Source organism: Erpetoichthys calabaricus, chromosome 3 (genome assembly GCF_900747795.2).
Source record: "Erpetoichthys calabaricus chromosome 3, fErpCal1.3, whole genome shotgun sequence".
Taxonomy (NCBI): Eukaryota; Metazoa; Chordata; class Cladistia; order Polypteriformes; family Polypteridae; genus Erpetoichthys; species Erpetoichthys calabaricus.
Window position 1 is genome coordinate 79525573 of NC_041396.2, and position 21794 is coordinate 79547366.

General features: G+C 35.0%; 1 protein-coding gene across 7 annotated transcripts in view; it reads left to right on the forward strand.

Moving 5' to 3' along the window:
- Positions 1–21794, forward strand: part of tead3a (TEA domain family member 3 a) — a 176058-nt gene that overhangs the window by 112319 nt on the left and 41945 nt on the right. For all 7 annotated transcript variants that reach the window (XM_051924585.1, XM_051924590.1, XM_051924588.1 and 4 more), the window contains exon 3: positions 20017–20081. In XM_051924585.1, the coding sequence (XP_051780545.1) occupies positions 20017–20081 (65 nt within the window). The remainder of the gene's footprint in view (positions 1–20016; positions 20082–21794) is intronic.

A 21794-nucleotide genomic window follows, 5' to 3' on the forward strand; every position in this document is an offset into this window, starting at 1 on the left:
AAGACGTTGGGGTTCTTCAAATCTTGACTTGATGGCTGTGTGGGTCTGGTGCAAGTCACAGGTATGCCTTACTTTAACTGCCAGTACAGAGAAGCACAAACCAATTTTAGAGTCTCCATGGCTGCATGCCTGGCCCTTTAAGGGAAGGAGGTGCATGCTGAATGCGTAAGAATTAGGTACATGGAGCAGTGCCAATCAAACCAACCTTAGAGTTAGAAAACATATGAGACCCTGTGAAATTATAATATCAAAGAAACGCCTTGTAAATAGTAATAAATGTTTCAGTCTTCTTGAAGGAAGAAAAGAGTGAACCATCTGCACAGATTGGGAAAAAACAGATGTACCAGCTGCATGAAGTGCAACTTCAAATGTTGCAGCTCTTTGAGGACAATGATTTTTTTTTCCTTTTACTTATTGCTAGTTTGTGGGATTTTGTTGGTTGCAGCATTGGTACAGGCTGGAAGACAGCCAAAATAGTGCTGCCTCTGTAGCTGTAGCACCGCTTCTCTTACTGCTGTGGCTGGCAATGCTACCACAAGTACGTGATAAATAAAAGACGTACAGCCTTTGTGGCCTGTAGCAGCTGGTTTTAGCAATAATTACCCAATTGTTTTCCTAAGGGTCTTGGCCATAAGTATGAATGACCTCAACTCGGTCAAATATAAATCGGTTCATAATGCTCTGTGTGTGTGTGTATATATGTCTATATATGTATATATACAGTGTGTATATATAAAAAACAAATTAGACGTGGTCCAATCTGCCTTTTCCTTTCCCAGCTGCCTTCCAACGCTACTGCCACTGTCCTGATATTCCATAGCCCTTATACAGTTCTACACATTCTCATCTGCCTCCTTCAGTACCTGCATGTTCACACAACCTCATGCCTCAATCAGAGTTGCCTCAGGCCATTGGATTTTAGCAGAAGAGATGCTCCTGCTGTTTACAGATAACCAAACACCTGCTCCTTTTATTGCCAGTAATTAAATAATTCTATTTGGCATTACCCACTTTATTATCTTACTTCAGTTTCTGAAGATATTACTTTTTGTTTTGTGACATACTGGGCAAATTATATTTAATACTTAATAAAAAATATTATGAAAACTATAAAAATTCATTTATTGTAAATTTGCATTCTATAGTATCCATTAATAACTGCTGACTATTCCATGTAAGGATGTGGGACAGTGATTGCCCCAGTACTCAAGTGGACAGGTACCTGAACTTGCACATATACTGTATAAAATTACCTTTCCCTATTTGATCAAATGAATGACAAGAAATTCTTGCCTATTTTCAAACAACCTAAGGAAAAACATTTTTCAGTAATGAATTGATCACATGGCCTTAAAAGCCCAGTAAAAACCAGCCTCGCCAAAAAGTTGATTTAATCATGAAAACACTGGAGAAAAACCCAATGATGTTTCACATTTAATAGTTGGTATAGTTGATCTTAGTGATGGTCTATAGTGGTTTCAGAATAGGGCAAATGGTAGCCATGTCAGACTGCAAGTCATCAACATTGTGGGTGAAGTATTGCCGTTTCCCTTGAGAAACAAAAACCTTATCACCTGTGCAAATTAAAATGTTTAGCCCTAGTAGTAGAGTGAAAAATATCTTCTTGTTCTAACTGATGGGGAGTGTCCAAGTAATGGCCAGCAAAGTCATACTGGAAGAGGATGTGTATAGCACAGTAGCAGGATCAGTTTGCTAACTGTGCAGTTCATGTTTATGTGCAGTTTCTTGTGTTTAGGTTCACTTTTAATACCTATCTATAACTGAATCGAGTAGCAGTAACTTGAATGCCTTTTACTCCATTTGCCACCCTGCAGAAGCAAACTTCACCTTTGTGTTTCTTTTCCATCATGTGGAACCTGTGCTCATAACCTATGAAAAAAGTTTCTGCTCTTTTGTTACCTACATGTGCCTGTCAAATTGCTTTCTGAATTTATACCTGACTTACTCATTCGCCTGATGCTTATAATTTCATCTTGGTTAATGTGACATGCATCTAGAACATGTATAGGAAATAAAAGTCATTCTTGTTTGACAGGTCACAGGTGAGGCAAGCCCGTGCCTGTCATTACACAGGTCTATACTTCAAATCAGCAGCACAGACTTTATGTAAAACAAGCCAAACATTTTTGTTAAATTCAAGAAAATCTGACATTATTACAACTTCTTTATTTCATTGGCATACAGTACATGTCTGGTAGATCTAAAAAGATACTGGCGCTTTCTTAATTATTGAACAAGGTTTGATTAGCTTGTCTTAACAGCATATGTATGCTTTTACTGTCAATGGTCTACTGCTTCTGCTGTTTATCTTATGTTGATTGGAATGGTTTTGTAGTTTCTACTTTCAGTTGTCTTTACCTTTTGGAGATAAGGTCCCAGTGAGTATTTTTTGATATTGAAACATTTTCTAAGTTCACAACATGCTTAAAAAAGGGATAACACCTGTTCTGAAGAATAGACAGGCCAAGCCAGCAGGGCAGATTATCAGAAAAGAAAATAGCAGGTTCAAAGTAAAATGTCATGTGAAATGTAAAAATAGCAGGTTTATGTGCAACAAAGAAGCTGGAAATTTAGATTGATCTTTATTGTCATTGTCACTTTTACAAAGGAACAACGAAATTGAAGCCTAATCTTTAAAGTTCTGGGTAGAAGATGCTACAGTAATGAAAATAGACTTTGCTAATTGTTTTGTATGTTACATTGTAGATGTACTGCTTTTGTATATTGACAGAATACTGTATACAGGTAGTTCTTGACTTTACAAGCTATTTCATTCCAAATTATCATTAGTTAATTGAGAACTTATAAAGCAAGGAGGTATTTTTGCCAAGAAATGTTATAAAAATGATGACATTGATCCCAGCCAATATATTGTCTCATAACTTTTTGCCTAATAAACAAAGGAAACACAAACATAGAATAAACAGTTCATCAAAACTAAATGCACATTTAAACAAAAAAATAATTGTGGAGGAAAACAAACACTCCTTTGCTAAACTTGTACCATTTAATTTTTGGTCACTTTGATTTTCAGCAGATGGGGTGTTTTATTTCTTCAGGAATGCTTTCAGAGTTGTCTATATGCAACACTCCTTTTTTTTTTTCTTTGTAAATTTGACAATAACAAGCAAAAGAATTTTTCAAATTTGCTGTTACTTTTCTGTTTCGCTAATCATTTGGATCTTGTGAGGCAAAAATTTTAATGCCTTTCTCAATGTGTTCAAAGGCCTCTTCGAGTCCTTTGGGCATAAAGTTAGGTGTGGGAATTTCTTCTTCTTCCTCTTGCTTTAAATTTTCACAAGCTAACTCTTCATTAGTTAGCTGGTCATAGTGTGCTTCAATCAGATCTGTTATGTCGCGTGTAGAAGCTTCAGCACTTAACTCTTCAGCAATTTGGACAATTTCTTCATTTTCATGCTGTATGATATCCTCAGGTTCTTCAAATCTTTTAAAATTGGCAATTAAGCAGGGGCAAAGTTTTTGGCAAGCACTGCTAATATTTTTCTCTGAAATTCTGCTCCAAGCTTGCTTCATTATGTTGATTGCATTTAAAACATTAAAGTTTTTACAAAATTCCTTAAGAGTAGGACCTCCTTATGTATCCATGGCTTTAAAGAGAGTTATAAACGTTTTGTGCAATTAATATGCTTTAAAAGTTAGAAGAACACCTTGGTCCATAGGCTGAACATTTGGATGGTGGTTTTGCAGAGCAAGTGGGTGCCCAGGAGCATTATCCAAAATTGAACAGACATGAAAGGGAATTTTTTTTTCTCTCGCAATATTGTTTTACCTCAGGGATGAATTGATGAGGAAAATCAATCTTCAAAAAGTGAGGCGGTGGCCCAAGCCTTTTTATTTGATTTCCATATGACTGGAAGATTTGTTTTGGAAAGTTTTTTTTTTTTTTTTTTTTTGTACTTTTGGGTTTTCTGACCTATAAGTGACCAGTGGCTTGAATTTGCAGTCGCCACTTGCCACCAAGCATTACATTTTTTGCAGCTTTAAATCCAGACATCGATGATTCTTCTCTTGCAATATTGTTCCTTAATGGCATTTTTTTCCAAACTAATCCTGTCTCACCCACATTGAAGATTTGAGAGGGCATGTAATTTCTAATTCAATTATCAGTTTTAATTTTTGTGGAAAAGATTTTTCTGCTTCATTATCAGCACTGTCTGCTTCACCTTGTAGCACAACATGTTAACATTATGCCACCCTTCTCCCTTCGTATAGCGCTTAAGCCATTCACAGCTTGCAGCAAAAGTTTCTTTGCATTTGTCTTTTTGACCTTGAGCATTGTAAAAATGGACAGTATTTATGTGCAAATCGTGGCATGGATAACAGGCACGCTTGATCTTTGTGTCTGATCACTGACCCATGTTGTTAAAATCTTCTCCATTTGGGGAATTATGCTATCCTCTTTTGTTCGTAGCCATGTAGATTGCATGGAGTGTGCATTCTTAACTCCAGTCAATTGTTTTTGTTTCTCTTTTAAAATTGTACAGACGGTTGAAAAGCTCAAAGAATATCTATCACAAATGTTTTTAACAGTATTTCTGGCTTGATATTATAATTGTTTTATTTTATTTATTTTATACTTTTGCTCCAAAGTTATGGCTCTTCGTTGTTTCTTGTTTGAAGTCTCTGTCAGTGTATCTTTATGTCGTTTTGGTATGTTGAAAAAATGGTGTAAAAATTTCAAAAGAAAAGACAAATGAACAACGATGGAAAGCAGTCAAAAATAGTTTTTAATGTTTTCTTTCTGATAGTGAAATGGCGCGCAGAACATTGAACTGAAGCAAGTGCGGCCATGGTGTACCATGTGAGGGTGGCAAGGTGAGGGAGTCGTGGGAATTGCCACCTCTCACCAATGTAATTTAGCCTTTAGCTCAGCTGAGAGACTTCGCTACTCGTTCAGATAGCAGTTTTGGGCCACTTGTGTGCAAGTGTTTTAAAAATTATGAAAAATTAAATTTTTAGTTTTGCCGCAAAAAATTCTTGTAAATAATTCGTAAATTCAGGAGCTCGGAAAGTGAGATTTATCTGTATTGTACTTTTTGTCACCACTTCACTTGAAACATTGCCATATTTACCATTTTCCTTTTTAAAGAAGGCATCTATTCCTTGCTTCTGGGGATGAAATTAAATAATTTAATCAATAAGAATGATTGTTAAAAATAATTTAATGGAACAAGTGTTAATTCATAACATTCTTGGTTCGTTATCTTTTGCCATAATGTGAAAATTCTGCAGTGTTTCAAACTATAGTGCATTTTGTATGCAGATACCAATAAATGGCAAAACATTTTATACAGTAAAGCTTGAGTTACTGTATTGAACTAAGTATGTCACATACTCATCCCCAAATAAAGGAAAACTTAAATATGTTTGTAATTATATATTGACTCTTAGGTGACTCTTGGCAACCCAACAGCATAGACTACAATTATGAGCAGACTGTGTTGACAAACTCCCATTTCCCCTCAAAAGTCTGTGCAAGTACAAAGTGTTGGTCGATTTGTTCCATAGCTATTAAATGGGATACACTCCCTTCTCCCTTTGTTAAATAACAGGCCACCTCCGCAGTCCAACAGTCTTCAGGCACCTTTCATAAAATATTGGTGCTATTTGTTTACAAAAACACCCAACAATAGCTGCCCATTTGTGTAAGTTTAGCCTGATGTCAGATTTAGTTTTTAGAATATTTTTTCATATTCTGCTGAGCACTGGAAGGTGTAATGAACAACTTTGTGTCTTTGTAATGTCTGCTAGCAAACAGTCTGCTAGGGAAGCTCATCTGATTATTCCATGCTTTTGCTTATATAATGTAGTTGTTTGATGCCTAAACATTGGGAGGTTTGGTTTCCGATATTTATAGTATGTGTTCTTCTGTTTGCTGTTAGAATACCCTTTTCATATTTTTATTCTAGCTATGCACTCTCACATGACAAACTCAGAGGGGGCTGTAAAGCTACTTGGTATATGCTGTTGTGTCTCTCTGGATGTTTGTTTTTTAGCCCTTCAGACTTATTTCAGTTTTGTAAAAGGCATTCCTAAAGTTAAAAGGAATTTAAACTGTGAGTGATCTGTAATAGGGAGAGCTGCACTTATAAATATTTATCTTTTCTATACTTTCAGGAGAAGAAAAACCCAATTCCCAAAGCCAGATATGCTTATTTAATATTTGAACAAACACACTCATTAAAAGTAAATACACAAAAGTCAGAGAACCGCAAATAAAGGGGCACCAATTGGCAAAACATGAGCAAAGCCTTTTAGTTTAGTAAGATAATTTCCTTCTCCTCTTTAGTGTTCTAAAGTTTCGATTAAAGAGGATGATAAAACAGATTCCCTCAAAATTTTTGAAAAAAGAAGTGAAATTACATTTTTGGGAAGAGCTCTTGATTCTCTTTTTTTGTTGAGGAATGCTGCATACTGCAGAGCATACTCTGAAATGAAATTACACTGATACATGCTACGTAAAGGCTTTAAAACCACAGCAATCTTAGTACCTAGAAAAGAATGTGGAAATCTTGATTGCAGTCACATTAAATAGAATATGAAAGTGTACATTGATATTGTTCTGTTCAAAGAAATTAAAGTACTAATACTTTACAAAAAGAACTCGCGGGGGCTCCTGGACGCTTACAGTTAGAGAGATGCAACCCATTGCAGCTCTGGCAGAATCAAGGAAAGAGAAAAGTGTAAGAGTACAACAATTAATTGTATAATTTTCTTTTACAAAAACTAAAAGATTACACTACCAGCCTACCAATGTGCTTGTAAGCAGAAAAGACAGCCAAGCTGCAAGCAACAACATTAATGCTTATAATGGTTAAAGCAGGAAGAGCTCACTCACATCATAAACTGTTACTTGTGATAAACATTATTTATTGTACTTTCCATATTGGGACCTAAATCTAAGCAGGTTTGGGCACTCCTTTTCTTTTTGCCCATAAAACGCATTATAACATCCCATTCTCACTAAATACACATCCAGTCTACTTTGATTCCTTGCTGCTTGACTGTAACCTCACTGTTGCTTCAAAGCCTGTGTTATAATTGGTGCCACTGCAGGACCACATGCATATACATATTGCTACATACATTTTGACAAGGAAGGTATATTGAAATCTTGGTTTGTTTGATTTGGGAGAGGATATAAGAAGGGGAAGTTCTAACCTTGTGGGTGATCTTAGCTACAAAAACGGACCTTTCATCCAATTGTTCCTTTCACCTTTTGTCAATAAATCCAGTTGTTGTTATAGTTTTTCTGGATAGTTAATTTTAACATTTTTCATCATTAGTGAAACCATCTGTACAACATTCTCCCCATCAAGAGACTTCAAAATCCCATTGAAGGTCTCTGAACTGAAGTGTTGATTATATAGCAATGGCTAGAATCCACCTTTTCCTTCCTTCTCTTTGAAAAAGTTCTAAATTAACTTCCTCAAGTGTAGCTTTCATGCATGTTTTATGCAGATTGTATTATCATATAGCATTGTGTTTCAATTCTCTCAGTACAGGGCCTCTTTTTTCAGTTTATTTTTTGTATTTTTTGTGTTTAAAAAACACAATTACATTTTACAGATGAGATCTATGTGGAACCCACATTTACAGCTGGCTGGTTGTTTCCCGCTCATTTGGGAGCATTTGCTTGGCTTATAACAGGTGTGGAGAGCAGCTCTGCTTTACTTAAAACAGTGATGAAGGGATAGTGAGAGCTTTGTGTGCAAAGTTATGTAGCAGCTGCTGCCACACGTTACTGCAGCTCTGTGGAATTTCAAGAATGAAAAGGGTCGCAGGAGTGGTAAGTAGCAAACCTGAAATTCAGTGAGACAAACAAATGAGCATAAAGGTGCTTCATATCAGTGCTACACAACTTTGAAAGGTTAAGCATCATTGTGCATTCATGGGTCTTAGATGGACTTTGCCATCTTTTAATTTAATCTCCATGAACCTTACATCAATATAGATGTTGTTTTATGTAAAACATGGGTCAGAGCATGATGCTGTATACACCTTGACAAGTGTCCAGTGTTCTGCTGTTGGTGTAATTGCATTTAGAGTACTACTGTACCTGATAGTGACAGTGAAAAAGGATTATATATCCTAACATCTGCTCATGAGAGCTGAGTAGTGACCAAATGAGAATGCAAGTACAAGTGACCAAAATGAGGCTCCAGTGAAGGACCAGGAGACTTACTCTCCTTGATAGGGTGATGAGCATAGCAGTGCAGTTTAACCTTGGAATAAAATTACAGCTTCTCTAGATCAAGAGGGATCAGATGAGGTGGCTTTGGCTTGTATTCAGGATGCCTCTGGTGTATAAGGCATGGTGCACTAAGAAAAGACCCATGGGCTGGAGGGATTATAATTCTTGGCTGGCCTAGAAGAATTCACCAGAAGGAGCTGGAGTAAGTTCCTAGGTACAGAGTATGGGCCGGGTGGCCCAACATGGCTTGTTGCCATCGCAACCCTTGTCAGCATAAGTGAGTGGAGGAGGAGGAGGATGAAAATGATAAATTGGAATAATATTGACATGGTCCTTTATAATGAAATACTTGCATCATTATAAAACTCCTGTATATTGTTGAACCATGTTATCTTTCTGTGAAAACACTTGTCTTTTGTTAATATTCTTTTATTGGATAGCTGGTTCTTTACCTTCTCTGAATTTACATGAGGTGAATGTTAAGCTAACTGCCTTATAGGTATTAGTCTCTACCTAAATACCTTCTTTACAGACATCAGTGTGTCTCGAGTTAAAATACACACCACTCAGGGTGATCCAGATGCCATTTGTTTAAAAGTGCTTCCCAATAACCCATTATCCTTGTTCATCTATTATTTATCAACATAGGAACTGTGCATTATACCTTATCATCATCTCAGCCTTAAAAGAACTAGCAAATGGCACAAATATAGCTACAAAAAGTATCACTTTTTCAGGTTCCACATTGTTTTTCCGTCTAGCTGTTTAAAATGTTTTTACAGAACTGGTAACGCAATATTACTTGTGTTATGTGTTCTGAGATACATAATAACTAGTTCAACCTTAGCTTTTGTCCAAGAGCTTATCAACATATCCAGGCCAGTCAGCCTGCTCTACAAGACAGTGTGTCACTTGTGTAAACCCTACATTTCTGTCTTCTTAACTATAAGATCCCTACAATTATGTTTTCTTCTAGGAATGGGCACTCAGCCAATCATTTTTATGACAGTCTCTTCGCAAAGCTAGGTGTCTTGGATTGAAATTGGATTTTCTGTTTTGTTTGTTTTGTTTTTTTGTTACTTTGTAATTTTTAGCATTTTTCTTGTTTGAAATTTTGTGGAAGCTTTTTTGTTTCTGTAGATAAACAGTTGACATTTTTCTAAAGAATTCTACTAGTGGGCTCACCCAAGTTTAAGTTTTTTTTTATATATGTACTGTTTGGTTTCTTCCTATTCTTACACTTACAATACAGTTACACCTATTACTACAAACAATTATTGCTTGAAAGACCTTCATTTTTTTTACTTAAAGTAATTTTACAGCTAAAGCAAAAATGCTTTCTATAATCAGACACTTCTATCGATCAAACATTTTGATTTACGCTATAAATTGCTTTTATGCTGCATATTTTTTCTCATTACTGTATGCTTGCAATGAAAATTGAATAAGCTAGGTAATTCTATATGTAGTGTTGTTTTATGTTATCCCTTTTTATCCTGTTTTTTTTTTTTTTTTGTAGACCTTAACAAAATGTCTTAAATCCCATACTCTTACCATACTGTCAGGTACTGTAGTTCAGTACTGCCTCATCCCTGTTACATATATAACCCCAGGCAACTTCACAGAGTGAAAGGGCAGACAGGAGAAATAGTTTCACATTTAATTATGTATTATAGATGATGTTTTATTGTAACTAGTGCCATATCAAGCAAACCGAATGTGGCTTTATAAACCAAACTAATGCAACCTAATATTGCTAGATGTGTAGTTTCAGGTGTCACCTAAACTTCTTTCTTGTCAGCTTTCAGATCATCATTTTGGTCTGCTCTACTCATGATGGAAAATGGCAGAGTGTGAACATGCCTTTGCAAGCCTCTCTCTTTATTGTCACTCCACAGGTCCTGACACTCATACAAACAACTATCTCCCGGGTCATTCACCAATGAAACAGCTTAGGTATGGTCCCCCACCTCAAGCCTATATTTATACTTGCTTCCAGCAAAAATGAAGAAAGGATGCATTTGAGTCATAAAACTATCCCTCTCTGGTCAATTATTATCAACAAAGCCCTGGGGGTAGAAAAAACTGGTTTGTCCGGCTTCCTTACTCTTAAAACATTATACTGTACATGTATAAAACTAATTTTACAAATAAAGATGTACCAAATATTTATCAACCTATATGCTAAATATTATTATTTTTTAAAACACTCGACCACAAATTTGATCTTAACACAAAACAAATTTGTAAGAAGGGGCAGATGCTGCTTTTCTTTCTTAGAAAACTCAATTTTTTAAAGTGGACAAAACCAGAATGACACTTGCTAGTGGTCTTTTATAGAATCTGTTGCCACATTTGTTTTTATTTGTTTATTCGGCAACCTCAGAAGTAAGAATATAAACCATCTTAATAATATCGTAAAAACTAACAATAAAATGATTGGTTTGCAGCAGACCTCTCTCGCTGAGCTGTATTAGAAACGGGTTACAAAAAGACTGATTCAGTTATGTCAGACAGTAGCCATCCTCTATAATCTGTAAATTTCAGCTTTTGGCCATCAAGCTGCAGATTTAAGTTTCCAATGGTAAAGGGCAAAATATTTAAGAACTGTTTTATTCTCAGAGTAATGAGCATTTTGAATTTTGTTACTTGTGGGGATGTTGCTAAATCCTGAATTATTTTTTTGTGTAATGTTAAAAGTACAGTAAAATCTCAATTATTCATCAGGAGTCGGGACCGTGGCTATGACGGATAAATGATATACAGTAGATTAGTTTATTGAATAGTCGTATTTATTTACAAAACAAAACTATATTAACAAATTCTAATATAGTTTAAACAGAATTAATTACTTCATATAATATTGTAACAACCAGCGTAATAAGCAAGTACAGCTCAGAGGTACTGGAGTTTTCTCTGTTTTATTTGGAGTCTTTGATACATAACAAATGGTGCCCTGTCTTATACACCATTATCTGGGTTACAGAGCACATCTACAAAACAATAAAAGAAAGCTTTTCCTACCAATCAGTTTATCTCCTTCCACTTACATTCTTTTTTTCTCTATATAGGAAACACTCCTGCTTATTGTCTCCTGACTCCCTACTCAAAACTTCCTTACACTGCACCTTCCTTTTTCTCCGAACTTCTCCTGTCATTCATCTCCTAAGAGGCGTATCAGACCCTTACAGAACAGAAGCCCTTCAGCCAGTCCCATCACTTACAGTATTCATTCTAGACTTTCTGCTTCTTTACAGTGCATCAGAAGCTGCCTGCACATCACAATACATTAACAAAACATAACAGAACTTAAAAAGAAAGTTACATTACAGAAGAACATTAGCATTAAACAGAATAACATTGCTGTCATTGGTTTCAATTTTCAACACATTTTTCAATTTTGTCTAGCTTCATGCTTTATATCGTTCACCGTTCTTCCTACTCAGTAAATTGAAGCAATACTTGAAACAATTTCACGATTTCATAAATGTTTAATAATTTAAATTTTTATGACAATTCCAACGCCACACGCATATGTTTATTGGCCATAACAATGCACAGTAGATTAATTATAACAAAAGAGAAAAGTTACAAAGCGCTATTAAAACTGAAGGTAATCTTGAGTATATGTACTTATGATAACACTAGTTGTCAACTGTTGTGTCCTTGCTTATTTTCTTGTATCTGTGTAACAATGTCTTATGTTTTTGTACTATTCAGTCGCAAACAAATAAATAATAGTCTGCCTAACCCAAGTATAAATTAAATGCATGTATGAAATATACAGTAAACATACAATGTTGGCTTATAATTGTCATTGTTTGTAAACTGTTATTACTTATATTCACCTAGGGAATTGCATGTGATGTTACTGAATCTGTATAAAGTAACCAGTATAAAGTCTTGAGATTTAGAAGGGCTGCTACTGATGTGAATTTGTGTTCAAATAAACAGAAACAAATTAAAACCTTGAAATCTAACATCTGCCTAAATGTCACCGGTGTCGTCGTTGTCTGGAAGAAAAGATAAGACTATAAAGATATGAGACGTGACTGCTCAGTATTATACATATTGTCAAATTGCCCATTATCAGTAAACATTTAGCAAATTAGCAACAAAATCCAGCATTGCCTCAAAGACAGTTTGACTATAACATTAGCAATATAACACATAAGAATGTTAATCTCATGTTTCCATGGAAAATTTACTTATTTATTCCTATTTAATGGAACCCTGTGGTGACCAGTTCTGGACAATCAACATTTATTTATATAGCACATTTTCATAAAAAAACAATGTAGCCCAAAGTAGCTTACAAGATGTCAAAGAGAAAGTTACAAGAAAAGAAAAACAAGATTAGGCAATAATATTAAAGTGTAAGTAACAAAGAAAAAGGTAAGGTCAAATGGCTGGGAGGACAGAAAACACAAAAAAACTGTTCAGTGGCAAGCAAAGTGAACAACAGCCATAGATAAAAGAAAAAAAAATGTCATGTAAAGTCGTGTCGTATATCCATTACCCATTCGTATAGCCAAAATGTGTGCATTTTTGGTAATGTCTTACTGTTACTACCTGAAAACCCCAAACTGAAGATCATCTGAAAAGACATCATTCCCACAAAACTGTATATTTGCATTGAAGATTCCCCTCTCTCCCTTATTCATTGATCAAGAACCTTGTTTTTAAATCCTTTAAAATTATTTTAACCATGCATTCTAAGATATCTTAAAATAAGTTTTTGTGGATTGCAAAATATGTTAAAATACATTTCAAGTAGAGGTGGGCGGTATGACCAAAATTCTATATCACGGTATTTTTCTAAATTCTGCCGGTTTCACGGTATTAGACAGTATTTTTTCCCCATGCATGAGTGGATGTTAACCACATTTTCCACTGCAATTACTGCAGTAGACTGGCTAAGAATAACCTATTAGACTGTTATGAGAATTGTACATCGTACAAAAAGACATTTTAATGTGCACACAAGTATTAATCCAGGTTTGCATGGCCCCATAAAGTGATAGTTTTCAAGGGGGTGGCACTAAAGAGAAGGAATCACATTGCATAACAGATGCAGTCAAAATATAGAACCTTTAATTGAACAAATTTTGCAAAAGCTTAAACTATGATTTTGACAACATATTTTCAACCATCCAAAGAGGCATTTAGACTTAGTAAAATATCCAGAGGTGTTTGTCAAAAGTTGGATTGCACTGAACACGTCTTAGAAAACGAATAAATAGTAAATATTTTTTGTAAACCAACTACACTTTCTGTTAATGTTAACAATCTCTGTCCACTGACATGTTAAAGTGACTTTTTAAACAATTTTACCATCATTAAGCTGCATAATATTTAAACAAATAAATAATAACAATAAAATACATAATAGTATTACTGATAGTTGCACCATTACTTCAAGGCTTCAAGCCCAGGTGCATTACACAGTATTCACCAAATTAAATTAAATAAAACAAGTGCAACTTGGTGATGACATCTTACCAACTGTACCATCATTTAGGCAAACTGCATTAATATGGACTTTGCTTCAAGCTAAGCTATATACATAAATAATAAAAACTGCAACTTGCATTTATAATGCTGTTTGTGGTATAGCCCTATGGAAGCGCATTAGAGCCACTGTGAAGAAAAAAAAATATGGACACGGAAGAAAAAAACAAACTATATGTCGAGAATAAATTCGACATGTTGACTTTATTCTTGACATTTCCACTTTAATGTTCACGCTTATGTCAAGATTAAAGTCGACATTTCCACTTTATTCTCATAGTTTATTTTATAATTAAAGTAGAATGTTGTAAACTAAACTTCATCCTAAAATCAATGTTTAATTTACTAGATTTTCTCAAACCCTGTCATAAGTTAATGCAGCACATCAAATACTTTGTGTTAAGTGTTTCCCCGACCCAGTCGTTAATCACTACGCTTCTTAAACTGACTTCCTTCGCACTAAGAGCAGGCGCCTGCAGCAATCACCGCACAGAATCCATTCACTTCATGATATTCCTGCTCTCTACCAAAACGGCAGTTCCTATCTTTCCTTTTTCTTTCTCCACATTACCAATCACCACACGATAAACGTCTTTGTGAAATTAAAACTAGTTATTAACTTAGCCGACGGAGTGTTCAGAACTTTAAAAATATCTTCGTTATACATGTTTAATTATGCCATTCATTCAGAGTTGCGCCCATCTCTGAACGAGTCGCCAGCACATCGCAGGATGAATATGAGCAAAACATACACTAGCAAGTACAAAAACAAGTACAACTTGGCTTGCAGTATTATCCAGTAGTATAGAAACAGTATTTACACATCTGACCTTTTAAAACTAAAGTATCTCCAGGCGACGGACGTGACTCCTTTTTTTCGGCAAAAGTTCTTCAGTTCAACTTTACTTTTAGTTCAGTTTCGGAATGCTCTCTGTCCATTTTCACCGTGCGGCATACCTATGCTACCGCCCACTATTTGGTGGTGTAGCAGTGAAAAAGAGCCCTAGTGCAACAAATCTGTGTTTAGCGGTGTAGCAGTGAAAAAGGTCCCCACTTGAACAGTTTCCCGCTGCACCACGTTCCGAACGTCGTTTAGGCAATTTAAACCAGTGTTGCGGTATAAGAAAAATCCATATCATAAAAAAAATAAAAAACGGTTTTCGGTATGAACCGGTATACCGCCCAGCACTAATTTCAAGGTATCTTTAAAGTGACAGCAAGCAGCTATTGAAAACAAAGAAAGTTTTCCTGAGAGCCAATTAGATATTTCAAAATGCAGAGGAAGTTATTTTAAAACATCTTGAAATTCTTTTCAGATATCTTGAGCTGAAGAGGAGATCATTCACATTTCCAATCTTAAAATGAATCTGGACATATGTCTAAATAAAAATTTTGCTTTCCATAGAGCTGGTTAAGCCGCCATTTGTAGTATAATGTTAAATGTATTAAAACTTCTTAAGTGCACACTTTGATTGAAGGAAGTTTTGGGGGTTTTTTGTGGTTTTTTTTTTTTGTCCACTGAAAGTATCTGCTTTGATTTATTGTCAGAATTGTTTGTGGTATCTGATTTGCTTTGTAGTTTAAGTTGAATTTATTTTTATTTCAAAATAAAAATGAATTGTGACTTTTTTTTTAATAGTAATGCTTGATTTATAGTAGATGTGTGGTGGTGGTTGTTGGCTTCTCTGATTCAATATTATCTTTTTTAATTTGTATGAAATACAAAGTAGTATCACTTACAGTAAGGAATATGCTGTTATATTGAAAGGGTTTCTGCTGGATGGGTCCACAGTTAACAGTGTGCTAGTTATGTCAATCAAGAAGAGAAAACTTTCACATGTTTACTGATTTGAGATCAACAAAATTATTACATTTCCTGTAGATTGGTCATATGCCAATAGCTTTTTCTGATGGTCTGTCTTTTTCATTCCTTGGCCTAGCTCTTGCTATATAAGCTGCACCCAAAAAATTTACATTTTTCTTTGTTGTTATTTCAGTGTTTACAACATAATTACATACTTACAATCCTAAATAATCTCTAGCTTTAAGCAAAATGTGAATCAGCTTGATCGATTGAATTTAATTTCATGGTCCATTAAAGCTTTGGCTAACAACCTACTGTATGACTAATAGCTCTTGATATACAACACATTAAAATCAGACCTACAGCTAGCAAGGTATAACATGTACCTAGTTGTTAACTTTACACTGACCTTTTTTAAATAGAAAAGTTGTTGCACGTCATCTTACTAAAGTATCACAGTCCTGTTTAATATTTTTTTTTCATACTTATTTATGTATGTAGTGCCGTGGTAGCAGGTTTCGTAATCGTCAGGACAACTGGAGTGAAACGGGTGGCATATGGCAGAGTATAGTAAGTAATTCATTAATACATACAAGGACGGCAAAACAAACAAACCTAACACAGACTTGGTTGTTCTAGGTTTGTTCAGAGGCTTTTAGTTTCTCTCACAACAAGAGAGGGGTTTAATTTCTGTTTGATTTTACTTTTTTTTTTTCTTAGCTCTACGTGTAGTTGAAGTGCTGACGATTGGGTTTGCAGCTCTTGCATGACATTACACACACATATTTTTTGCCCAAGCTCACAGATTATATTGAGACAAATATGTTAAGCTGAGAATTGTTTACCATATATATAGATATATATAAATTAAGAAATTTCCCCAGTATTTACGGTGTAATCAGAAATACTACTCTGTGTCCGTTTGAGAGGAAGTTATTCTTTGTAAAATGAATCTCTTCTTACAGCAGTAGTGTTTCTTCTTTTAATATCTGAGTCAATTTGCAGTAAGATAAAATGTTTTTTTAATGTAATGGTGGTTATTGTACCACTAAATTGCCATATTGTCAGACTGCTATTGAAAACACATCACTTTATCCAGTTGAAGCTCATAGTAAGCTGGTACCTGTGTTCAGCAACATCAGGTCCATGGCAGGAAACAGCTCTGGACAGTTCATTGAAGGACACACTTACACAGGGTTCAATTTGAAATCATCAGTTAACCTAACATGAATGTCTTTTGGAATGGGGGAGTAAAACTTAAGTTGCCACAGGACACAGGGAAAAAGTGCAAACTGCACATGGACAATATTCTAGGTGTAGAATTTAAAACCAGGGAACTGGAACCGTGAGGCCACTGTATTTTGTCAACCATTGTGTCAAAATATGATACCCTCTAAAAAGTAGATATCTAGTGTTTTCCCAAGACTTTTTTTTCAGCTGGAATGATGAAGGAGGTACCAGATAGTTTTTAGAAACAAATAAAAGGTAACTGTGCAGTATTATAAAGTCATCATTAATAAAAGAAAACCTTTAAATATTCATAGTGATTAAGGACACAATTTTATAGGTTAATTATTATCTTTTTCATGGAGTCAAATTGTCTATACCTTTTTAATAATTGAACATGCTGGGATGCGGTCCCTTGCAAGAAGCAAACATCACATTGTTTAGAGTGTTGTAATTTAATTTGTGTGATTCTTCAGACAGGTTTTTTATTTGTTTTAGAGCTAGTTTTGCTAAATGTGGAAAAGATTTCTTGAGTTGAGATATTAGTATTTTTGGATTTATATTGTTGTTTAACTGTCCTTTAATCATTTTTCATGCAGCTGTTCTTCCTCGTTTAGTACAGTCATAGATTTAAGCTACACAACTTCTGTTTTTAAAATAATCAAAGAGAGTCTCAGCAGACTCATTTTGGTTATAACTTTCTATACTGAAAAGTTGACACATCAGTAAATTTTGTATCTAGGTGGTTAACAATTGTGCCTATGTTTTTATCATAAATTCTAATCCTGAATATGTTAATATTATCATGTAAAATAATTAATTTGAAGGTTTGACCTTTCACCTGCAAGAGGCTGATAAATACTTTGAAAATGTCTTCTGGGATTGTTTTTCCATTCTAAGATGAATAGTGTTACGGCTTACGGTAAAAATGGTTCAGTTTCTGTTAACTTAATGCCTCGCCTTAGCCCATGCCCAAAACATGTTAGGCAATAAGGGCAACACTTCTCAAAGCATCAATGATGCAACAAAATTATATGTTTTAGTATATCTAAGTAAACCTTCATCTGTTCTATCATTTTGTTTTGTGGCCTCGTTTTTGAGTGCAGGCAAAAAACACTTTTACTACAATGTAAAGTCATAAGAAAACAACCTAGTCTCATTAGCTACTTTAAGTTTAACATGAGGAATATTCTGTATATTTTGTCTGTTTGTGTTAAACCAGTCATATTGAAGGTGGAATTTTACAAGAAGAAAACAATTGTCTTAAAATCTCATTAGACTTCACTAAATAAGTAATTTCATCAGATGTTTAGGCGAGAGCCCATCGATAGGTTTACACAATGACAATTGACCATAAGTCAGTCATTTGTATCTTTCATCAGTTTTACAACTCCCTTTTATTTCACCACAGCTACTCCATTTACTCAATTGTTACTTTAACCTGCAATAAGTATAATAAAATGTTCATTTAATTTCAAAAGCTCTTTAATTTTTCTTTTTGAGATTCTCTTTATGAGAAATAAAATCACTGCACACACATTTTTATTATTGGCATTTGTTGATGCGGGCTGTTTTGTCATCTACTCATTTTGAAACTTTGAAGGTATATTTTTTCAGGTAATTCAGGTAAGAATTTAAATAATATTGAAGTCACTACTTGAACTGTGAAAATAACAGATCTGAGTAAATTTGTTTTATTGTTTTCACAATAGAATCAGAGTTAGTCTGTTGATATCTTTTTCAAAAAATAATAGATAGCTGATTAGCTAATGGGAGACCAGGCATCCTCTTTTTGAGACTTTATAAAATTCCTAAAATTATCTAATATGTAGTCTTGATAGCTACTTAGACTGTGTAAACAAACAGCAGAAGTACATATTTTGTCCAGTCCATGTGTACCATTTATATGTTTTGAACTCGCATGCATCATAGGGTTTGTTCAAAGAAAAGCACACATGACATTTTGAGTCAGTTGACAGCCTAGGAGGGTTGGGTAGAGCTAAATTACTATTCAGCATCTACTTATAAGTACAAAATTTCCCCAAAAAAGTACATGTACAGACAAGTAAAATATATAAATAATTGATACCTGTGTTTTCAAGCAGGACATAGTGAGTAGGAAGGCAAATGTATGATCAGTACAGCTGGCATGTGCCATTTAAACCTAATCTTCACTCTGAAAATCACCAAACCTTTGATACGGGAGAGACCTCATCAGCAGAAGTGCTAGACTATTTGGTGAGGCTAGTTTCATTGTTTTAAAATTTTCCATTAAAACTGATCATTTCTAAACTTATTGGGAACTTCTCATAGGTTATAGTTGATACAGTTGTCTTCACTTCTACTTCAGATGTTAACATGTCTGATATGCTAAAAACATTAATATTAAAGTAGCATGTTTTTGTGTTTGTCCTTTCTTGCTGTTATGCAAGAGAAGTAACCCTGCAAGTCCTTAAAAAGTTATTAAGTAGCTGAATAAACAGTAAACTAACACATTTAAAATGATTGAACCATTTATTAATTTTTCTAATCAAAGAACCAATGAATATGAAGGCTAGTGTCAAGTTTTGGTTATATCCCTACCCCTAATTGTGTTGTTTGATAAACAAATCTGATCACACTAATAAATAGATAAATGAGCTGCCACTGCCATCTGTGCTGTTTAGACAAACATTTAAAACATGTTATTCAAAAAAGCACCAGGTAAGATACAAATCAACTGCATCGCAGTCAAACATGCCATTGAACCTGTCCATGTAAAGGTAGTAAGTTGATGCATATGCTGTACAAACGGGTTTACAGCACCCCAACCAGTAATAATGTCAAAAAAAAAAAGACACCTTCGCATAACAGACACGCTTATGCAATCTTTTCCAGTCTATAGTGCAACCGTATTGATTACAACATCAGTGATAGATTATAATCGTAACCTCCCGCTCACGACCACAGTAGTAAAGTCTACTAGTCCGCATTCTCTTCGTCCCTCTTAAATTTTATTCCAACACCACCAAAAATTGAACCTGGTTTGGTGAGAATGAAGATGTCTATACTGATGATATATTGATTTACAATGCTATTATCAAATCCCAGCTCTAGCGTCTTTATAATATTTCAAGTGAATTTTTTTGTGCAGTTTGAATTTGTACAAGACAATATATTGCAAGATTTCCTCAAAGCTGTAAACTATCATTTGTATAGCTTTTAGTGATTTTCTTTTTTTTTTCCTCCTTTTTTTTAGGCCGCAATGAGTTGATAGCCAGATACATAAAGTTGCGCACAGGGAAAACCCGCACAAGGAAACAGGTAAATATAAATTATAGCTTTTAATCTTCTGGTCTTATTGCTGGCAGTTTTAGTAGTGAATGTCTACATAAACTTAAAGTAGCTGTTATTTGGGCACATCTATAGTAATAGCACAGTAATAGCTTTCATTTCATTAAGATTTGTACCTCAGAAATTTTTAAAAAGCAGCTTGTTCATCTTTGTAACCATTTAGTATAAACTAGTACTTCTGAGAATCTTATCCTGACATTTAAAATTGTATCTCTGGTCCACATTGACACGGGCTGTGATATATTGTCTTACAGTCATACTGAGAAAATATCACACAAGCCTGACCTGTTTAGTAATTGGTAAAAAATCAGAAATGATCTCAGGAGGAAGGAAAACCATTATACTGATATAAAGTGGCTTTGTAATCAGTTGTACGCTAATAGCCTCTACATAACTAAAATGTTGGAAAAAAGGTTGAACATTTTGAAAACTGTAAAGTAACTGAATATGCTAAAGTGTGATCAGCCCTAAATAATACAATATGCAACTTATTAATATTGCTTTCAATTATTGTGTATGCTGATCAAGGGCTCAATTTACTCTTTTTTTACGCTTATAACTGTATAATTTATCTTTTTAAAAATTAGAGTTCAGTAACATTTTATGCATTTATCCTTGGGGTCACCATAACGTCATAGTTTTAAAAAAGATGTGAAAGGGTATTGTTGAAGACATTATTTTAAATTAACAATTTTAAACCACCAAAATTACAGTGCTTCAGTTTATATACCAGCATCCTGGAACTAATGTAATCTAATAGCTCTTCCCATGACTTTTTGCATGCTTATATTACTCATATAATACAGTATTGTAGCTTTGGTCTTACAAGTGCATAATACAGTCTAAGCATACTTTTTCCTTATTTATAATTTATATAGGTATTTATACATCCAATACCCCATTAAATTGTCCTCACTTGTATTGCCATTGAGCAGTTTTATAGAATATTTTACTTGTGCCTAATAATTCACAATTTTTGATTTGAACCTCATTTTCCACATAACTACTTATGTTTGAATTTTTTCTAGATCAATTCAGTGTTTTTTTTTTCCCCCCCAAGTCAAAAATACCACTAATCACTTAATTTATTCTTGTACACAAATTAACCCTTTTAGATGGTATCTAAATTATTTATAGAATTTGTAACAAAGGAGCTATATTGGTGCCTGACCCGACACAGACTCACACCGGAGGCACGTATAAAAACAAATAAACTTTTATTTTTCTTCACCTGTAAGGCACGTCTTTCCCGTGTCCCACAGGCACAACACAGTCCCAAAACACCACACAAAACACTACACTCTTCTCCTTTAACCACCATTCCTCTCCATCAAGCTTCGTCCTCCTCCTCCCGACTCTGGCCTCTTGAGTGGTGGCTACTGGCCCCTTTTATAGTTCACCCAGAAGTACTCCAGGTGGTTGACTGCCGAGTTCCGGCTGCACTTCTGGGTGTGGTGAATACACTGCCCATAAGGGCCCAGGAGTCCCAGCTGCAGCACCCCCTGGCGGCACCTGCGGACCCAACAGGGCTGCACCCAACTCCAATTCCCATGGAGCCCTGCGGGAAACCGAGGCACTGTTCCAACCCGGGGGGGGCGGCCATCTAGCGTCCAGGGGGAGGTATTGCAAAGTCCATGGCTGCGCTCCCTGAACATATAGCGAAGGGTGTCCCGGCTGGGCATG